Source organism: Tyto alba, unplaced genomic scaffold (assembly GCF_018691265.1).
Source record: "Tyto alba isolate M040663 unplaced genomic scaffold, T.alba_DEE_v4.0 Super-Scaffold_2, whole genome shotgun sequence".
NCBI lineage: Eukaryota > Metazoa > Chordata > Aves > Strigiformes > Tytonidae > Tyto > Tyto alba.
In genome coordinates, this window is record NW_024881282.1 from 46,300,891 (window position 1) to 46,324,410 (window position 23,520).

At 36.0% G+C, this 23,520-nt stretch overlaps 1 protein-coding gene across 1 annotated transcript in view; it reads right to left on the reverse strand.

Moving 5' to 3' along the window:
* The window catches only part of PTPRQ (protein tyrosine phosphatase receptor type Q), a 108,882-nt gene that overhangs the window by 33,790 nt on the left and 51,572 nt on the right, over positions 1-23,520 (reverse strand). Inside the window, exons 26-31 of the mRNA XM_042793207.1 lie at positions 15,769-16,101; positions 9,044-9,165; positions 5,071-5,257; positions 2,584-2,828; positions 1,880-1,946; positions 1,127-1,285 (exon numbers count right to left, since the gene is read on the reverse strand). Coding sequence (XP_042649141.1) covers positions 1,127-1,285; positions 1,880-1,946; positions 2,584-2,828; positions 5,071-5,257; positions 9,044-9,165; positions 15,769-16,101 — 1,113 coding nt within the window. The remainder of the gene's footprint in view (positions 1-1,126; positions 1,286-1,879; positions 1,947-2,583; positions 2,829-5,070; positions 5,258-9,043; positions 9,166-15,768; positions 16,102-23,520) is intronic.

Sequence of the window (23,520 nt, forward strand, 5' to 3'; positions counted from 1 at the left end):
GTGCCATTGACACAACTAAATCTATAACTGTATTTGTATTTGGATGCAAATTTCCTTATTATCCACACTAGCTATATTTTGCTAACTCCAAGTCAACTCAATCACAGCTAGACAAGTTCAGAGTCAGTCCCACACATGAGCTCTGCCTGTAGAGGATACCACTTGTGCAAGCCACTTGACTTTGAAACTGAGCATGGCTAGCAAAGACAGTAAAAAGCATTTACTCTAAAGACACTAAAGACTGTTTCATAAAGGAAATTACTAGATTTCCAGACGTGGACAATACCCAGCAACTCAGGAGAATATTATTCAAAATGTTGCTTAACAGGGCATTTGCATACCTATCAGTTCAAGAGAATCTTCACAGCAATAGCTAAGATTAGTGCTAAAATGAAAAATTTAGATAAAGGTGAGAGATTTAATTTGAATTCGCTTAATGTGAATGCTTTACTTCTATACTTCGAAAACAAACAAATCAATGGAATTAAATACCTGGAATTTGTTCTTCTTAGGTAAAGTAAGCCTGACCATATGATGTCCTATCATGAAACTCCCACTCACATTGGTAGGCAATTACTCAAAAGAGTATCATGGCACTGTTCATATCAGTAAATGTTCACCAGTCCGTACAAGGGAATACACATTCTAACCTACAGTCTACAGAAGGGATTTATATAAATCCCTCTGCCCCCGTTATGAAATGGAAATATCAACTGCACATGACTGCATTCTTTTACAGGTCACACTAATAGCAACAGAAGAATAACATTGCAAAAAAAAGTTTCAGATTTATGTACCTTTCACAAATGCCAGATGTTTTTATTTTCAAGGAAATAAAGAAATATAATGATAATAATAGGACCAGAATGATACTGATGACTTCAAACAGCATGGATGACTCTTCATTGGCAAGTGTTCCCAAAATCGATTACGCAGCCCACAAGTATTGTGAAAGATACTTTGCTCTTAGTACTGTTGCCACAACTAAAGTGACTTTGTTAGCTGTTTACTAATGTGAAATTACTGAGACCCAAGAAAAACAAAATAGAAAAGATAAAGAGCCTGAAAGTAAAGAAATAAAAAAAAAAACTGGAAACAATCTTCAAGAGAACGTGTAAAATTTTACCTCCAACTTCCACAACAAGAACTTGTATCTTCTTGATAGGGCCATGATCATCACTGTAATAACATATTGGCATTCTGATCGTAATTGTTGTAGCTGTCACGAGTAATGCCCCATCAGTATCATAAACTGGTGCTGGTTTCTTTTTAGGGCGTGGTGGTTCTGTTTTTAAACAAAGATATACCATAGAGTTTTGTTTTGAGATGTCTTCACTACAAGTACTTTGTTCAGCCACATAGCTGTGTTATGCAAGACAAATCTTCCGCATATTTTCAGGGACAACTTAATGTTCTGCTTAGTGCCTTAAGCCTCTAAAAACCGTATTCTGATAAATGCCTCTGCATATCAGTTTTCAATTAAAAAAGAACACAATAAAAAGACTGAGTCTTAGTTTTTCAATACGTCTCAACCAATGGCTGTATTTATTTCCACAGCTGATACTGTAGACTTAGTTATATATCTGTGATATTCTTCTAAGCTGTTGGCTGATGGTAACTAAAGTACTGAAGTCAATATGATTACTTCATTGAGTCTGCACATGTTTACAGTATCATTCAGATACAAATAGCAAATGATCAGTGATATGCAGCAAAATTAAGCACTGCAATTCAAGGCTGTCAGTTATGAGTTCCAGTTCCTACACTATGTGGCCTCTAAATAATAGGCAAAGGCACACAGCTGTGCATTCACAGGTAGAACAGCAATTTCTTCAGCATTTATAGATATTTCAGCTAAAGGGTACTTTATGAGACATACCTTTGATATCCATGGTTATTTTCAATTGAATTTTTGGCCCTGCACCAGCACCATTAATTGCATACACCTTAAAAAAACAAACATTTGTTTTAATAAGTGTTTGTAATGGCTTCAAATTGGCCAAATCTGGATATATTTGAAGCAACAATGAATGCTGAAACACTCCTTTTGTCATTCACACCTTGCTAGAACTTACTTTATATTTCTTTACAATCCTAAGTACAGTAACACTTCATTGCTCGTAATGTAGCTCTTATGAAAAGGAAAAAAAGAAGCCCACTTAAACAGTTATGTTGCCTCCTCTCATGTCATAGTCTGAATTTTTGAGAGGACTTCATGCATGAACTTCTAGCAAGCTCTCCTTGCAGAATCAGACCTTCTATCTGAGTCAAGTGAGCAATGCATGTAGCAGAACTGAGAGATTTAGTCTTGTACCTGTGACGATGCGTCACAAGCTGCTTTGCTAGCACATGAACCAGTGGTCCAGAGTACAAATCTAACGACAAAGCTAGTGATGTGTCCTGCTACCACTCACTCTACCCTCTTTATTGCTCCCCTTGTTTCTCAGACTTGTCTCTCTTCACACCCCAGCTAACATGCTCCGCAGGAAAATCTCATATTCCGCCTAAGTTTGTTTTCCCTGTTCAGACTAATCTCTCACTCATATCAAAGAAAAAATCCGAAGAAAAAGTATCAGTTCTTACGCTGACATTATAGGTGTTTCCTCCTTTTAGTCCTTCTATCATGGCAGTTACTGACTGATCTGTTTTATCAATGACACTAAGGTTGTGGATCCGGATGGCAGCAGGATCATCTTCATTGTAAACCATAGCTTGATACACCTGAATATTTCCATTTGGTTCAGATGGAGGCACAAACGTTACTTGGAATTTTGTTACTTCATCTGGTATCTTCTGAAATGTTATGTTGTTAGGTGGGTCTTCAGGCACTAAAATAAATATTTCAATGATCCACTTAATCAGTTTACTACTATTACTATTAGAGTAAAACCTGAAAAATCACAAACTATATTTTTGCATATCAGTATTATTTCATTAGTATTTTCTGGTTTTATTAAAAACTTCCCAAATAATTATTGTATATGTAAATATTTATAAAGACAATACTAATTATTTAGTGAAATCCTACTCTTAATTATAGCATTTAATGCTACAAATATTAAAAATAATGATTAGATAACCCTCAGTAATCTCTACTCAGAAAAGCTGCTTCTGATTTTCTACTCAGATAAGCCTGAAGGCATCATTATACCTTGAAACATATCTGGAATAAACAAATCCTTGCAGGGGTTGACAAGCAAGAAGCAAGTGTTAGTCTTGAGTATCCCCCTCTGAAAGCCCTCTGTCAACAGCAAGCTCCCTCCCAACATATAAACAAGCCACCGTGCTCCTAAGAGTCTCTGCTTATCACAGATAATCCTTTAAGAAGAAACTTTCCACTCGCCAATGCCCAGACACAAACACAACATGCATTTTTCCCAGAGTTTTTTGTCAAACACTTATTTCAGCAGTTTATTCTCAAGACAGCAAAGGTATAAATCATTTTCCCAATGTCCCTATCTGAAAGAAAAGGCTGTAACATTCTTTCCAGGCAGATAAATATTTATAGCTCTACCTGAGCAGACAAGTATGTAGCCTGACCTCCAAATAGTGAAATCAAGCAACTGAAGATTTCCTCAGCCAAGGATTTAGATGCAGTTGTCATACCTTCCAGGTTTTTTTAGACCAGCTAAAAAATGCTTACCCAGGCCTCTCTGAAGTAAATCTGTGTAACCTGGTCCTAACTCAGCCATATGCTAGACTTTACAAATGAGATGAGACAAGATGAGATAGAAAAAATAACTGTTCCTCTCTGAGGTTACTGCACCTCCTAATGTATCACGTTTGGACATAAGAGGAAGGGCTACCAAAAAAGATAGCTCACAGGACAGATCCAGCTATCACCTAATTTAATCTTCATTCATTTTTCCACACTAAAAGACCGTATCAGCTGCCAGGAACAATAACAGGTCATGAAATCCTTAACATTTAATATATTAACTATTAGAGAGATATATATACATACACACTCGTATCATATAGTATCATATCATATCATATCATATCATATCATATCATTAGGGACACTGGATTCTCAAACATCAAAGGAATGGTAAATGATAAATAGAATCACTGTGTAACATGCCTAAATCTGAAATTAACTTGAGTACATAGCTAAGAGCTGACCTGCAGCTAACCTCAGTAGAGATAAGACAAATGTAGTTGATAATTTGAATGAAACAGAACTTCAATACCTTTTCAGAAAGTATTTTTTTTCTTGTTTTGTTTGTTTGTTTAAATATCCTTAGTGAACAATTCAAAACCAGCAAAAATAACAGACAGAGCATAACCAGGAACTATGTATGTAAAACTAGGACTGTATCTTCCCCATACATGTCTGTTTATATTTTCCTAAACAAATGTTATCTACTTTTCTGTAACGTAGCATCTTGGGGTCCTTACACAGTACCTCACTCTCATCTCAGTTTTATTTCTCTGAGTAACTTAATAGTATCAGCAACTTTTGTCACCTTAATATCTACCTCATTCTCCAGATTGTTTTGAATCTGTGCAACAGCTGACTCAAGCACAGATCCCTGTGGGCCTTCACTAGCAAACTCCTTCCACTGAGAATATACAGATCGTGTCCTCAAGACAGTACAAGTACCTTTTATAAATGGTAGGATTCACTTCACTTAATTTTTATATGTTTAAATTTTGCATCAAGACAAAGGATGTTGAATAGAGTTTTCAGTAGTCTCTCAAGGGAAACAGGTGGGGACTCCCACAGTGGGGAGTCATCCCTTCCTAAGACAGGTATCCTGTATATACATGCTCATATAGATAGGACCTCTCTTCACTGACTACAGGAGTAACCTAGAAGTCTGCATTCTACACATCCATATTTTACATGAAGCAAGTTAAGATCCCTGATTACTAAAGGTAAATCTTATTATTTATTATCACCATCACTATTTTTGTTGACTGCCACCTATTTAAATATTAAAGAAAAAATATTGTGAGAACAAATCTGCATTAAAAGTGCACCATGTGTTCAAAACTCTCATTTATTTGTCAGATGAAAGAAAAACTGCAAAGTTTGATCCATATAAAGTAGAGGAAAATACAAACCTGCTTCAAAAGTGGAGACAATTACTGGAGAACTAGCCTTGCCTTCAAGGAGTGCAGCATTAACATCCCCCGTAAAGGCAATGATTACTACAGAATACCTTGTAAATGCTTTTAAATCAGAAATTTCCAAGACTTTACCCTCATCATTTGTCTTCAGAAACTGAGCTTTATAATTGTCATTATCTACCTGTAAAATAATCATAATAATAAAAACACAATTACGAGACTTGAAACAGCCAAAAGTAGAACATTATTATTTGAACACCTTATTTGAATCTTATCTTTCCACTTTTCTAACCATTTAGATAGAAGGGTTCACAAGAAGTCTCTAGCTACCAAGACTAGAAAGCTGCACAGGGGCGTACACTCCCGTGTCACCCATGTGTTCTCTCTTTAGCACTTCATGCAGTATGGTATTAAGGAAATGGGTCGTTTGCTTGGTGCTGTCTTCCACCAAGAAAACATGAAATAATTGGTAGACACTGGGCCAGGGGAGATGCAGTTACGTGAAATGGGAATCAAACTAGGCAAAGATCCAGAAGATGAGCACTTACATAGCAGAACATTGTAATACAAAAACAAAAAGAAAATTGGGCAGCAGTATATAATGTTGATATGACTGCAGAAAATGCAGTTCCTCTTGGGAATATATTAATAGAAGCACTACTTATAAAACAGTGGGGAGGGAGTAATCTCTCACTAAAAAAGGTGGAAAGCAGAATTAATTGGTGTTGAATCTAGAAAAGAGAGGATGGTGGAAGACATAGCAGTAACTTCAAAATATAAGAAAGGATGTTGCTAAATTGAAGACAATCCATTGTTCCTATTGTTCATGAAAACACAAATAGAAATTCTATTTGCACCAAAAAAAAAAAGATTAAAATTAAAAATTTAAAAAACTGCAATGATATACCTAAATATGTAACTAAAACTATGCCTATAAATTTAGTTAAAAACTAGAACAATATACTGAGGATTGCTGAGCAATTTTCAGCACTGGACATTTTTAAGAAAAGGATAATGAATCATTTGTGAGAAAGACTTTAGGTACATTTGTTTCTGTGTTAGAGCAGGATATGGACTGGATTATTTTTTGGGATCCAAATTATCCCTATTTCTCCAATAATCTGTAGTTCTGTAGAAGAATCTACAGTATTGGGCTTTATATCCAACTAATCACTTCTAATGTTAACTTAAAAAAGGAAAAAAAGGACAAAATGGGAGCTTTTCTAGTGTTTGATCAAGTATCATTTACACAATTCTTTTTACGTCTATTCCCACTACTTCAGTTAATGATGTTTTCATTATTGTTTCTTCAGTGTGTAATTTGAAAAGAGGATTAGGTAGCTGTACAGTAGTTTTCCCACTGGATGAAATCTGTATTAAATGCAGCTGCTAAAACATTAGAATAGTTCAAGCATACCTTTTATTTGACAGATATGCATCTATCCCCACTGAGAATTAACCTGAACTAAACTTTCTGATGGGTTAAACAGACATTCATTTCCTGGGATGGCCATCAAGAGCTGAAACACTTTTTCCTATCAAACTATGAAAAATCTGGCATATAAATATTTATATAAGAGCTAAAATACAATCGCAATACTACATCATTCAATGTATTTTTATTCTTCCTGAAGTTTAACGGCTCACTTCCATCTTCTTTATTAATTTACAGCAGTATTTCATTCAGGACCACTTCTAATTATAGTAGGCAGCAAGACTACTTCTAATTGTAGTAGGCAGCAAGACAAACTAAAATATCTCTTGGAGGAATAATAATGAGGGAGTACTTTTTAGTTTTTCTCATCTATAAAACTGCAAGAAACATCCTAGCAATTTAAACAGAACCCTAATAGATTCAGTAATGAATACTAACTTTTAAGAATAATGACATCACAGAGTAGAAATCTGAAATTATTCTGTTCTGTGAGCCTATTTTTATAAATCGTTAAAGATACTCAGTTGAGAATTAAAATGAGTAAATTTATACATACAGGAAGTTTGTGGAATTTGGGGTCTTCATAAAAATTTTCACACTGGGACAATAAAATATATACTCAAATTTTCACTGAAAAATATTGTGACAGCTTTATTGGCCTTTAAGAAGGAATAGATTCATTTACTAAGATGGTTACCTACAGAACTGACACCTGTAGTTACTGATCATTAGACAGACGACATGCGATTACAAGGAAACCCTAAGATATCCTAGATATCTGGAATATATTTGAAAAAAAACCACCACTTTGTAAACACAAAGCCAAAGCCCTCCAAATTGAATGCTTAAAACAGGTTTTTAAATTCCTTCTGAATGCTGGCAGGCTCACATGAAACATTCCACAGTTCATCTTACTTTATGAATTTTCCTATAACTTATATTGATAAGGTATTTCTAACATTCTCATAGTGTAGAATCAGATGACACCCCGTCTATAATTCAGGAATTATCAGACAGAGGAGAAATTGTTTAAATACAATTTGATTAAATATTGCACACAAAAAAAGATCAGGCTTTGAAATTTGAATTTGGAAGTTTTATCAAAAGCATGAAAATAATTTCTTCTGTTGATGCACTATAATGCTGTTTAGCCAAAAGTGTCAGGAACTTTTCAGGAGGAAAAAGTCTTCTCTAACTTTAGTAGAGAAGAAATAAAATTTGTTACATAGTTTCTAGTGACCTACCCAAGGGGTCAAGGAACCATTCATTTCCTGTTAGTATTCCCCTTGTCATATTACATCCTTCATCTTGTCATATTACTGCGTGGTAAGTATGTTTAGAACTGAACAGATTGGACTCGACGTATTGTACAATGAAGTTAGAAAAAGAGATAATAGAAGAAGAGATAATAGCAGGACAACACATTACTCTCTCTTGTAACTTTACTGGGGAGCTTAAAAATATTTGGTATTTTTTTACTGATTTCCATAGAAATTCTGATTGCACAAAAATCTCAGCATTATTTTAGCACAGCTATAATGCTTATGATTGATTCAGAAACATAGAAAATATACACAAAATAGTCTTACTTTCTTCTCAGAAAATCAAAATAACTTTTTATTTTAAGCCTTTAAATAGATTGAGGTAGGCTTTAATTTTTTTTTCCTGATATTTAACAGACTGATTCAGGATTTCTGAAGCTGCAAACAGCATATTTTACTGGGTAAAGTCTGGTAAACTGCTTCCCATTTTCACTGACAGCTCTGCCTCTATAATTTCTGGAAGAACATGAACCTCTGTCCAACTTAAAACTTCTCACGTGCTGGAATTTATAAAGTTTCATATCTTGCCACAGGACAGGAAATAAGGTTTATTAATGTTTGTTTTAAGAAGTATTGTAAGGGTAGTAGAGGATGAAAAGAGAAAGGCCACTAGAACTTTTCCCTTATGTCAACCTTTTTTTTGCTTATAAAGATCAAGGACAAAGAAGTGCTATTGCTGGGCTACCAAAATACAGCTAATCTAATGAATGGAGCACCAAGTAAAAAGTGGGAAATCTAGTTTGACTTTAAAGTTTGCCCTCTGATGTGGTGTAACTTTGTACAAGTCTCTTCCTTTTGCTAGCTTCTCCACTCTGATCTGTAAAACCATGACAATGAACCTTTTCTTCCTTTGAAGAAAAAAAAGTCATTATTATTTTTACTGGTAAACAGCATCATTATTGTTAAAGAGGTACACCTCCACAAAGCTTAGCTACTGCTTTCCTGTACACATTTATAGCTACACATTTTTTTATCCAAGACCTCCTATTAGCACATATTTTTTAATACCAAGTATTTAATTTATCTCCCATTAAGACATCTATAAATGTACAATTAATTCTTATGTGGTGTTTATATGGAAATAGACACAATCATATTGTTTTTCAATCCAGTTTATGTCTATCCTGTAATTTCTATAGGAAAATCTGCTGTGGTATTTTTATCACCAAACATCTGCATAACTTTCAACAAAAAAACTGTGTTGTCTTACTGAGGTAATGTCTATGAGGTAGCGTGTTGGCCCAGTAATGATGACAGGTTCACTCCAGCTGATATTAATACTGTGAGGCGATGTAGCTAAGACAGTCACATTTTCTGGAGGACAGTCTGGAGCTGTAGAAAAAAATATGTATGTGAATCATGGCTGAAGAAGTTCACAACAAATAACCCAGTAATTTTAGTGGTCAGTAGAGATTATTTTTCAATTTGAAAATAAAAATTTTCACACATTTAACATTATACACTACTTAAATAATTATAACTTTTTTCTTTCTCATATATAAAGCATACAATCTGATTTAGAAACACATCTTTCATTGCAATTACTACAACTTTTCTAGAGTGTGAACTGCCTACTTCACCTTAAATTGAAAAGATAGGATTTTTTAATCACAAGTTATTTTTATGTATTTAACATGTTACAAGGAAAATATATACAAATATTTAGACAAATAGACAAGCATAATATATTTGTTTATGATAAACAAATCATTCAAAGAACAAGAAATTGTGAAAGCACAACATCTTCTGCATGTTAGGGAAAATTTCCAGCAAGGTTGGGAAGCACTAGTACAACTAATTTTATACAGAAAAAAAAAAAAATTACTAGGTTTCACTTCAACTTATTCTTAACACGTTGAGAAACTCTGGAAAACACACACAAAAAAGTGACAGGAATTGTAAGCAGGCAAGAATGCTTACATTGAGAAATGAGATTTTCCTAAACTTTCCTTTTGTCAAGGTCATATGTGAATTAACCTAGTTATTTCTTATTCATGAATAAGAAATGAATGAAATCATAACAACAACACAGCAGTTCTCAGTAAGTGGCATTACTTTTTCATAACGACTGTGAAAAACTTCAGGAAAATAAAATTTGGAATAGAAGTGACAACAGATTTGTAGATAATGTCAGAACTTGGCTCCATGGTGCCTTTTTTGGGGGGGGTCTATTGCAAAAAAAGACAACCGTGATATGTATCAGTGAACAGCCTGTTACAGAAGCAACAACAGACTTGTACGTTTTTCTAGAACATGGCTTCGTGGTGTTTTTTTTTATTTTAATCTACTACAAAAAAATACAACTATGAATAACACATATCAGTGAACAGTCCGTTATAAAAAATAATTATAAAAGTCATCATATCTATCTTAATCAGAAGATGCAGTCTCTTTTCTCAAACATAATTAATGCATGAATATGTATTTTTCCACCATTAATCATTAGGTAAGATGGCTTAGTGAGAAAAATTGGAGTGTATCCAAGGTTACTTAGTTTTTTAGGTAGAAAACAGGTTAGGAAAAGGAAAAATGACATGGAAGGAAGTATGTAGCTATTGAAATTATGTGTGAAAGATTAACTAGGAAAAATAATAAAATTTTGCACTGTGAAGGTGAAAATTTTGTACCTTGGTTGCAGAATAAAACAGGAAGATTTTGGAGTTGGTAAGGTGCTATGAAGAGTTTTGGATGTTGGATAGAGGAAGTAGATTGCTGTGCTAGGACTGGCAGGAATATACTAGACTTTGTAGGCAGGATCAAATTCATCCACTGGAAGCAGTCCCCAAAAATACTGAATAGCATGGAACAACTGAATGAAAAGTGTTACTGAATGAACTATGAAAGCACATGTGGGGTGGTGAAAGAGGAGACTGCTCAGAGAAGTCTGGGTGTTCAGTGGGGTGCTAGAACAGATAAAACAAAATACAAGGGCAAGCATGGTCCCTAAGAACTAAAATTGGCAGAAATTAAGCTTATTTTGCAGGTAATGTGTGTCAGAATTGTTGCTCAAACAGTCTCTTTTAGTATAAACAATGCTTTCAGTAACTATGGCAATGGTATTACCTTTATTGCCAGCTGAAATTACTGAAGAACAGTACAAAATTAAATATATAGCTTCCCAAGCCTTAGTTTCCAAACCAACCCAATTTCCAAAGACAATTTTCCATTTTTATAGCATTAATGGAGCATTTAATCTCACAATATTTTTTTTTCTTTTTTTCAGGAGCCACTTTAGGTTTATGCATTAGACAAAAATGGTGTGAAATAATTTTAAAGCACAATCTAATCTACAAATTATCCAACCTGAAGTTATGTATATGGATAATTTGCATATGCAGTTTGTATTTGATACATTTTTAGACCTTTGCAAGAAAATTATAATTGAGTATATTATACTTAAGATACTTATTTAAAATACATCTAAGCATTAATACCTGTTTTATCTTCATCATGGAAAGTACAATATCAGACATTAATTGAATGATACTGAAATTTATGAATATTTTCTGAAATAACCTGTATAATTAGAAAGAAAACTAGAAAATTAAATGTGTCTATGTGTCTCAAGTCTTACAAACCCCGTATTTTTAAAAACTGTGTTTGCTTCAGCGGGTAACTGTCATCTTCTGATTTAGGTTTGTTTGTGAAATGAATCTAGTCAATACGAGGCCATGATATCACTATACCCTTTCTCTTATAAATCACAGCAATTTACTCAGTAGAAATGACCTAGTCTTATTCTCTCATTCCCCCATAATCCAATCACTTCCTCTCATAAGCACTTTTCTCCTGGTTTTCACAATAATGCATTTTCTGTAACTAATAACCATCATTTCCTGATTATCATGCTTCTATCCTTGCACAGGAATGTGGGTCTTATGGAGGTCAGGGTCATCTTTCCCATCCATCTGTGTCCTGATGCTAGGCAGCAGTTAAGTGTGTTAGCTTGAAGACAAGTCTGGATTGCCCATCATTTAGCATAACTCTCAAAAATAAGACTGAATACTCCAGTCTTCTAACAGAACTTCATGCTTGCCAGTTTGGTTAAGACCAGCTTTTATTTTCTTTTTCCCAACAAAAGTTCTGTGAGGTTCAGTTATTTCATTTTATAATTAACTAGGTTACTTTTACCTATATTTAAACATTTATGTCTTATATTAGGTCATATCTACTTTCCAATGTTTATTTATGAGAGAATGAAAGTAACAAAGAAAAACAAGTTCTCTCAGCCAAAACCTGCCAGAAGAAAGGGCATACAAGAGATGAAATCTCATTGCTTTTCACCACGCAGAAAGATTTCTTTACACATACCAAACGACTGGGTATCAGCAAGGATTGGGAAAGAAGGTGCTGAAAAGAGAAGCATAACTCTCTGCCCCATGCATCTATGTCCTAGCCTTCATGGGACATTTGAACATCTGGGATTTTCCTTTGCGTTTCAGTATATCCTGGCATTAGGAGACTTGGCGGTTTACCAAAAAACATTGCATTGTGTAACTATACAAGATCCAAAATGAGGTCAGTAATCTCACTGCCATTCATTTTTCACCCAATACTGACCCTACAAAATGTTTTTTCTCTTAGAAAGCACAAGTTTGGACAGTCTTATTCTACTGATAAATGTAAAAGTGAAACTTGGGGTAAGTGAAGGTGTGAGGGAACAAAGTTTCCTCAGCTATGGAAAACATTTCTTGCCTTTTCCCATACTGTGACACAACACTGATCTTCTGTACTAGTAACTATATAAATCTAGGTTATGTTGAAAATATTTCATCTTGCAGAGTAGATTTGGCTCTTGGGTAATCCATCAGCTAAGTAATAACAGTGCCATCAAACTACTTTATGAGACAGTAGGACAATTCCTGTGAGGATAATCTGCAAGACAGAAGGCTGAATAGTTTATCTGTGTGATGTGAGAACTGGACTGTACTGAACAACTTATAACATTCTCCATGGAGTAACACTATAACCACTTTCAGAACAGAATACAGCCATTGTTTTTGTTTGAAACTTGCAAATGAACTAAAGAATCTTAAAAAGAATTCCTGTAGCCTTAAATTTACCTACATATTGAGCAACTGAAATAAACAGCTAATGTCCTCACCTTAATCACTGGTTATTCAGAATTATTAGGTATTTCTGCTTTAGCACAACAGTCAAATCCTCAGCACTTGTAAAGAATATTTAGGATTTCTGTTATGTAATTTTTGCTGTTGTTGAAGTTTCATCTCTTTATATTCTCGGAAATCAGTTTAAATGCTGCAACTTCCTGGATATGAGTATAATAACTATAATACATTTTTTTAGGCTCGAGAGAAACACAAAGTTCCGAGAAGTCAATTATTTCTGAAGAAAAATAATTTGACTAGTATTTCACAGCCAAGGTAACTTTCCCTTTGGCAAAAGCAATGTCTTACAGAGAAATTTCTTGAAAATCAGAAACAGTGGCTAACTTCTGTCCTCAAATCTGCAAACACAACTCCCATTGATTTTATGGGCTAAGTACTCAGGCTATTTTACATAGCAGCTAAACACCCTTAAGCTCTAACAGACCATGTATATTGGCTGTATACCAGCAGGCTAATCCAGAGGATGCTTGGCCCTGTCCACAAGGGAAAGGAGAGGGGGATCGACACCTGTTCTCTGGATGCCCTCCGCAAGGCTGCCTAGAGCATCGGGTCAATTTTTTGTTTATCCTGAATTTCTCTTCCCTGCTACAGGCAGTACTCTTTGGAAAAAAAAAAAAAAAAAAAAAAAAAAAAAGAGGGGAACTAAGTTTTTTTTAGTCTGTCTAACAATATTTCTAAAAACTAGTCTTTGGAAAGTATGACATCAGGTAGCTAGAGGCCTGCCCTTGGTAAAGATCAGCCGCTGCTCAGGGAGGCTCCCAGCACTGCTGAAGCATGCTGGAACCTCCAGCTGGCAACTCAGCTGTGACATGCCACCTTCCTCTTTTTTTCCTCCCCAGCTGATTGCCATTACCCCAGGGGAAAAAACAGCACCCAGCCATGACATCTGGAATAATGCCCATGCTTCCTTGACTCCATGGCAGTGTGTTTTATAGGCAGCTCATCTCTTGATGTGTCACTGATTTAGCTCACAGGGTATTTGTTGCTGCCCACTTCCCTCACCACAGACACAGGCCAACAGCTCCAGACACCTGGGCTGGAAGAACCGGTGGAACTTTTTTAACTTCTACCCCATCACTGTTTGTTAAACTAGCTAGCAGAGCACACAGAGGACCTACTGTTGAGAACACCACTGTGTTGGCATGAAAACGGCCTGTGCAGTCTAATCAGATTTTTATACTTTTAACTACCATTTTCTCAGTGGGACTGATAGGAAACTAGTTCTCTCTTGAACCAAATTATCATTGTCCATAGAGGAAATCATAAAGAGGATCCTAACTTTATGTGATTATATGTGTTTTCATTAACTGCCTCTCTGTCCAGTTTAAATCCCTAACTTTCTTAAACTCAGCAACATTTTTTTGAAGAGAAGCATTTGCATATGTCAGCAGCTGGGATCTATCCATCTAACAGTAAGAAATCTCCTCAGAGTTGCTGGCTCAAGAGCTGCACAACCTCTGTTAGCTATTTTCTGCTCCATCTGGGGTTATATGATTTTTTTTTTCCACTTTTATTTAAAATACTACATTAATTTACAGGCATAGCATCCCCATAAGAACCACTGGACAATGAAATTAGGTGCACATGAGAATGACTCCGCAGCAGATTCCAGTACTTCTCAGTCCAAAAGGACTGCTTCTGTGCTTTACATGAAAAATGGGCTGTTGTGATATTCACTATCACAGTGTCCAAATCTCTTTTCCCTTTGGGGCTTAGAATTTCTCTATTGCATTTTCTCATCTGCAAATGAAAATGACAATATTTCTTTTCCTAATAGAAAAACATGTGAGGTATTTAAGGATAAATGGATGTATTACTGTACAGAGAGTGCACAGATACTATTAGAGGCATTATATAAAAGCCTCCTGAATTCATATCACATGATTGCAAAAACATGAGTGGAACAAAATGTGTACCATTGAATAGTCCTTGGTACACAGCTGTTTAAGACCTTATGATTACTTTGGAATGGGAAATGGGTGAAGGAGCTGTGATTTAGTCAAGCCACTCATGGTGGTTCTCAATTGTTCTACCTGGGCCAGAGGCTGGATCTCAAATGTGCTCTGACCTAGGCTGGCTGCAGACTGGGAAGGAAGGTCATATGTCCCCATGACAACTGCCTAAATAATTTATGTTTCACATCCCCTTCTTTCAAATATCTAGTGATGACTTATCTGTTACAACTAACTTTTCTCATACTTGGACACCAAAATCCTCAGATGAGACGTGACAGTTCTTATATGTGTCATGGCAGTCTGGTAGGTGTTACATGGCTACTCTGATTTGTACCTGCTTTAGGTGGATATGGTATTGGAAAGAAATATTAATTCCTCTGAAACTATTGCTTAAATTCTATTTCCAGGAACATACAATAGCATTTCAGGAAAATGTTGCGATGTTAGTGAACAGAGTTTTAGTCAGAGAATTAAGAAAAGGACTGCTTTTCATTGACACACCCCACATGTGAAGATGTATTGAAAATGGCATATGAACCCAAAATAGCCAAAATTCAGACTTACCAATTCTAGACGTGGAATAGGTCTGAGGAATAAAATTGTTGTTGGGTAAGTAGTAAATATAGTAGAGCATACGAAAGGCATTAAAATCTGAAGCAGTGTCAAGTATGCATATCTACCACGTGATTTATATAATGATATTTAATATGTGAAGAGTTGCAATAAATCCTTCTTATCTTCACCAATATTGTAGGTCTATGAAGAAATAACTCCTACCAAGTGTACTTGCTTATTTAGGTGAACATTACATTGTTATAGCATTATGACACGTGATAAACATCCTTACTTACAGCCAGGAAGTGTTTGTGTAGCAATCCAAGGTGAAGAACTGCCATAACCAACATTCGTACTGGCAGCAACTGCAAATCTGTACCATCTGTATTTTTTCAGTCCATACACTGTCTCTTCTATCCGGTCATCCACCACATTTTCATATAAATATTGATACATCTCATATTCAATACACTCCTTAGTTTCCCAGTCACTGCAGTGGATGGACTGTAGCTGTGTGATAATCTTGTAGTTTTGAAAGTAGCCAAGGATAGATTTCGGTGATCTCCAATTCAGGGTTACACTTGTTGACTGCACGTTGGAAAAAACAATATCCCTGGGAGCACTAGGAACTACAAATGAAAACACTTGTAAGATATCTTCATTTGAATGAAAAGTGATTGCAACTATTACTCTTTTATCCAGTGTTGAAAAAAATATTTTAATACACATGTCTAAAGACCAAGATTCAATTTCATATCGTTAATAAGGAGTAATTCCATTGGCCTAAATCACACTGTACGTATGTAGGTGGTGTGCATTTACTATAGCTTTTGAAATAAAGAAAAATACTTCTAGGTGTGGCATGAAGGGGCAACCTTGAGAGGTGTGACATTACTGTAACTGCATTGGGGCTGTGTCTCAAGTGAGGGAGGGAATATCAAGCAGAGTTATTTTTGGCCTACCCATAGCATCTTTTACTGCTGTTGCTAACTGGTATTCCTCGCCTCTCACTTAGAAATACACATTTGTCTCCTTCTCTCTCGGTAACGTACGAAATCCTCAAACAACACCTCAAGGGTTCATAAATGTCCTGTTTCACCTTCTGAATGGAAAGTATCAATATATGCAATATGTGTGTCCATCTTTACATAAGTGCTTTACAAGCTGTTTAGCAAACAACAAATTAAAAGAACACCAACAGATAGAGCTAAATAATACGGCAATGCAAAGCAAAACAAGAAACTTCTGATAAACTTCTCTTCCGTGTGTTTATATACATATGTGTATGTGGGTATACACATGGAGATACACATGTACATGGAGACAGAAATAGTGCATGTATGCATACATACACATACACACATGCACACACATTTATCCATATCTATATTAAGCCAACAGTGTACTCCCAGCTCTCGCAGACTCAGATGTAACATATGGTTTTGTGCTATATCACACAGTCATACAGTAAGCTAATATTATCCCTAAGACTCTGAAAGATAATACTAATACTCTCTGTGGCAAAAACTGTGCAGACAAATCAGCTCAGAAATCATTTTGTGCACTTAGCTTTAAAGACTGTTTTAGAGTCTTTGGGGGAAGAAGTATCGCTAGTAAAAGAAAACACATGATACATCCTCAAACTGAAACTGAAGAAGCCTCAAGGCTTACATAAAGAATAAAAGGATCCCAGACCAACGTTACTGGGGAAGAAAGAGAAAAGCTCCCATTTTTTTTAGCCTTGTGGGAATGTCTGATCTCTGCTTTCATCTGCAACAATTTATTTATAAAAAACACCATAATACAACAAACTGAAGCCTCTCCACTAAATATTACTATTTAACAAGAAATGTGAATTCTGAGTCAAACCAAGCTGTGATGATGAAAAGGTTAAGAAACTCAAATCCCTTCAGATGAGCCCAAAGCAGGTGGAGCCTGCAGGAGAGGGGCCAGGCACAGGAATTGTGGGTGCTTCCCTGGTCCTTCCACTCAGCTTTCACCCACGCATACACAACACTGCAGCATGCAATAGCCCCAGGTGCTCCCACCTTGCTACACGCACACCAGACATAGAACGAGAGCAAACTGTCCAAGAAAAAAATCTTCACTGGAGACAACTTTCATCATCATACTCCATGCTATCAAAATTAAAGTTGTTTTGCTCTATTGTTATTAGGATGAAAAGAAGGATAGGAAGTAGAAAATAAACACAAAACAGGTGGTAACATTCTTGCTTGATCACAATTTTGGAGATCTAATACCCAGTTTGTCCGTTTTCAAAAAAATAAACACTGCAATATTTTCATAGTAGCTCAATAAACTGTATTTGCTACTTGTGAAAATTACAAGGAAGGGCTTAGTTTGACCATTAGTTAATGGAAAATAAAGGCAGAGAAGTGTTCAATGGTTACTATGAAAGCCCCTGTATTTTTCCTTAAAAAATCCTCTAGTCTGTTGTAATATAAGTTATTAATATTTGTTAAGATACCGCAAAAAAAATGAATCTCACATACTCAATTACGATGATGATAAAATATAGGATTTAATAGATAAAACTATTTGAGTGAAATAAAAGTTACCACCCAGTCTCACTCTGAACTCGAAAGAACGTATTTTTAAGACCCACTATTATATATTCCCAGAATTTAAAAATTAAGAGTCAGCAATTCCAAAGACATCAGAACAGATGAAAATTAAAAGAATTTAAGAAAATCAATTTCTCCTCCTTCTCACTCAGAAGGGATTACTCTTTTTTTGATAAGGAATATGACCTCATCTTCCCAGGCACACAACTCCAGGAACTCTTGCTGCAATAGCAACAGCCAGCATTGGCAGATTTGGAATAAAAGTGTGAAAGTATGCAACATGGAGATGATGGAAACAACTGGCTCTAATGCCTCTTAGTCTACCATTACTAACTTCCATCTGCTGAAAGCTGATTATTGTACTATACTCCAATTTAAATGAAAGACTGAATCAAATACTGAAACAGGGGCTTGGAATAAAGTAGATAGTAACTGGTTGCTTGCTGGATGCCAAGAGGAAAGTGGAAATATATACCTTCACTTGCTCAAACGTGCAGCTGGTGGAGCTGTGGCTGGCACAACTGCAGTCTCTGCATCTAAAAGAAGGCAGGTTAAAGAGGCTAGGCACAGGCAGAGAAAGCAGTGCCCATGTTCTATCCAGCATGGTGGGCTTTCCTTCTCAACAAGAGTACCCTCTTCCCCCAGCTTCAACATAGATGATGCCATCAAAAAAGAACTGAGTGTAAGCAATGTTGCACTAAAGATGGAAAAGACGCTTGGCAGTTTCACAGAACTAGAAATTTTATCAGGAAAAATAACAGAGTCTCTGACTTGAGGGCTCTTGCATAGGCCAACAGAAGTCTAATAAAGCCAGCCTCCATGAGCTCTCCTTGCATTTGGTGGAAAGAGACAAACTGCTAGAGAGAGGGGGAAAGAATGGTGGGCAGAAAAATGGTGTTTCTCTTTCCATCTGTTATTTTTCCCACTGGCTACAGAGGGAGCCCATACACATGACCCTCACAAGGCTGAAGACAGTATCTGTGATTATCCTGGTGAGTATTACTACATGAAAACCACCATTTTGAAAGACAAAGTTGCAGGTATCATGAGACCAGACAGATTACACAAGTACTTCTTTCATACAAAAGTCTTTATTGCTATTTTATGTTGTCATTCTTCCAGTTTACTAAGACCCATATAAACAAAGTATTTCCAACCCACAAAAGAAAGGGTCAGTTGGCAGAAGACATACAAAAATTTTCTCTGCCAGTGCCTAGACAAACCTTTAAAATGGAATCAGATCCTTAAACGTTAGTCAGTTTAAAATCTAGTCCATTTTATCTCATTGCTTACATAGACAACTAAAATATAAATGTGATCTCTCATTAGAACAAATGAAAAGATGTGATCTGAATCCAGAGCGAATCAAAGAGGTTTGCTCTGAGGGCCACGGTGAGGAGCAGTGACACCCAGTGGCACAGTGCCTCTTGCACTTGATGACTGTGTTCAATGAGACAATTTCAAGACAACTACACTATTGGGTTACAGATACAAAGAGGATTACAATTACTCTAGCATGGAGAATCAGATTTCCATTCCTCAGGAATGACTAAAATTCCCCCAACTTTTTCTGTCCACAGATGGTACTGATTTGAACAAACCATTCCGTGCTTCCTAGAGTAATCATGCAGCTTGTTTAAATTTTCTAAACATGACTCAACGATGATGAAGTGATCACTGTTCACACTGAAAACAATTAAAGCCAAAAATTGCACCTTTGTCAATTATTCATTCAGATGAAATTGGAACTGTAACAAACATTTATGTATCTGCTCTTATACACTGTTGCTTTAATATGTGCCTAACAAAAACTTTATAATTATTCCTGGTTTCCAGGAAGGTGCACTTAAAGAAAAGGCATGAAAAAAGCTGTGTTTGTGGTGGTGTAGGACACTAATTGTCTAGGCCTGTGCTCTGATTATCTAGCTGGCATTCTAGTGCTAATCCCATAGTTAAATTTCTCAGGAATCATGGATAGGACCCCTTAAGTCTCATCATCACATGTCTGACAGTCTTTCCCTTTTGAATTATACTGCATTTGCTGTAATTCAGCTAGCTCTGGGAGCAGGGAGTTTTTCAAAGTCTGAAATTTTTGGTGCAATGTACTCTATTGTTTTCCATTTAATAGCTTTTAATTCAGCTTCTGAAAGCCAGCCAGGGAGCTGGCAGAGAGGCTGGCCATGAAATGCTGGTGAATTCAGTTTCAGGACTGGAGGAGGAATGAGGTATTTTCAGGTTCATCCACCATTGTTCACATGATGGCCAAAATCCAATGAAAAGTGCTTGAAGCCAGATCCACATGGGATTTTAAGCTCCTAAAACCTATTTACGTGCCTGAACTCCCACTGAAGTTGACAGGAAGCTAAGCACCTAAATAGAAGTTGCTTTCACAGACCTTGGCCCTGGTTCCCTATGCCCATCTGGCTGCAATGCTAATGAGCTTTTCCAAAGCTGGTGGACTGCTCTGAAGTTAAGTTTTTATTTGAGAACCTAAATGAAAGGAAATTCTTGGTAGAAAAAGAACCAGGACTGTGCAAGGACTCAGATTAGGTTGAACTGGGCCATTGGATCTGGTTTAAACCAAGAGAAATACTCAGGAGAAAAAAGTCTTACTCACAATGCAAAGATAACCTAAGGGCAGCAAAGGACACATGCAAAAAAATCCACTGAGAAAAGAGAGAAGTTACGGCTTTCTGTAGACTTCTGTGGAAAGCAATGAGTACAGCTGCACAGGCCGGGAACAGAAGACGGTAATATGATATGGCATAGTTCCTAATGAAGTTAATAAAAAAAAGTCTGCCTACAGAACAGCTGCTTGTAGCTGGAGTTTGGATTAAAAGAACAGCGGCAGCCTAGAAGTCTGTTGGGTGGTATTAAGAGCATCAATAGCAAGAAAGTGAAGAACAAAGTAGAACAGATAGCTGTGGGCACACAGCAAAAAGTCTTCAGAAAATTAAGATATGTGAAAGGAAAAGTAGTATTCTGTATTGATTATCTCTATTCATTTTTGAAAGCTTAGTTACCCAAAGGAGTTCTCTGGGTTAAGCCGATAAACCTGGTCATGCTAAATACTACTCTAGTATAGACTGCTAACTTCTTGGGGCCTCATAATGATACAAAGTCCTGCTCAGTATGAATAAGAACATCACAAGTAGGTCCCAAATGATTTTACTAACATAAACATGTAAAAAACTGTAGACTATTTTTTCCCATGACCTGGGACTGATACTATCAGACATGCTTTTAAAGAAACTGCACATTTGAGAACGTCTTACGAAAGCCTCTCTGAACTGTGTTTCTTAGTCCTTCGCACATTAGAAAACAGTCTCTAACTGTAGGATCTAAGCACTGAAACATCAGATTCTACAAATCTAGGAAGAAATGCACACCTTTAAGCTGATCTTAGAAAAGTAGTGAAAAGCTGTCAGTACTTGAGTCTTAAATAAGATTGCTCAGCTTTCCAACAAACCGGACCACTGTCTACTTTTCAGTAAACAATGTATTTGACCTGTAATGCTTTCAATGTCAGCCTTGTATGTGTATGACACCACCATTTCCTACACATTAATGCAGAGCTGACCCAGTCCTTACAAAAAAAAAAATTCTTTTATCTTACACTATATGATTCTTCTATTTTTATCTACCTGTTTATAAAAATAACATCAATACAATTTCATTGGCAGCAACCAAAATTGGTCTAGTGAAGATTTGCCATCAACTTCAAAGCCATTAATTTACATTTGGACACAACAACTAATCAGAAAATCTAAAGAAACTTCCACATTACAGAAAGAAAACTGAAGTCTGGAAAAAAAAAATCAGTTTCAATCGTCTTGGAAAGAAGTGTTTCAAAGATTCTTAGTCATGATTCACTCCAAAATTTATGGATGCTTCTACTTTAATACAGTTTGGAAACTGGAACTTGCAGCAGTGACTGAACATGTGAACTTGTGAACATGTGAAACTGCTCTTATCTGTAGTAGTGACAGGGGACACCGAAGTTCTTCCATTTCCAATGCTGTGACTCTGCAGTAGGTTGATTCTTCCGGATAACCAGGCCAACACACTGCACCACATGTCATGTTTGAGGTCCTAAGGACTACGTTAGGCTACAGGCTTAAATATTTCTTCCAGTGTATTATAGTCATCTATAGTTCTCTTCAGAAGTTAATGAGGAAATTCATGCAACTCCAACTCAGAGCTGCCATGAGCTGCCATGTCCTAAGAAAAGGATTTATGGTGAAGGAAATAGGTGAAGGAATTTCTTTGGATATGAAGAAGGCTTTAAGACCCTGTCATGTTTTGTGCTCCTTGCATGCCTGGATGAAAAAAAGGTCCACATTTTCCAATGGGCAACTCCATCCTGGAGATAGAAAGCCAGTATCTTTAAAAGTTCCCCTGTGCAAAGAGTAAATACATTTTGTGCACAAGTAACAACTTTTCCACTACCAATCCTTCAAGGCACTATTCTCCTTCATGCACAAGGCATACTTCTGTGTATAGTTATAAGTTAGTATTGGCCAGAAAAATTAAGCACCGATTAAATTAAAAACTGTTTCCCGGACAAATAATTTATAGCCTTATTTCTTTTAAATGGAAGTTATGAACAAATCTATTTAGTAGAAAACAAATGGTAAGGACTGTTACCACAGTACAACAGGGGCCTCATCCTGTTCCAAGACTCTGTGTTCAGCTATAATATTAAATAAGACTAGCAATAAGGAGGGGAAAATTACTCTGCATGCCTTGATACCATAATCAATATGATTAATATTTTCAGAGAAGAATAAAAAGTCCATCAAGAAAAATCTAAATTAATAAAATTGAAAGCATCTGCAATTTACTTTTGATTATTCATGCTTTGAACCCCCTAAGTGGCTTTTTAATTGTTTTATTTTTATTCTTAACTGGATGACTATTAACATTTGTCCCAGACTTGTGAGTTAACTGAATTTTCACTGCTTTAGTGTGCCTTTTGGAGAAGTTTCCTACCATTTTATGGCTCTTTCTCCCTTCTGAAAACTCACTTAACCTTAATGAAATTTCATTTTAATACGTGCATTTTCTTTAAAATAACCCAAGGATAGCTATTCAGTCATAAAATCCTAACTCATTTATGCATCATGTACTTGCTATGTTATCTTTCATATCCTTTATAATATATTTAATCACAAAGTAATATTGCTACTACAAAGCTGACAGTTTTTATAACATACTGCAGCCTGAAAGAGGTGGTTTACTATGACGATGGAACTAGATTAGACACAAAACACTATTAACCTCCTCATAAATTTAATCTTCATGATGCTTCTTTAATTGTACCCAGATATGAACAAATTTACCTCAAAAAAAGGCAAATAATCTTGCTAAGAATGTAAAGGTCAAACACTGTGCAGTGAGACACTGAGCCAAATTCGATTTCACTTTATGTCAGAAATAAATGCATTGTCAGTGACTCAGTGC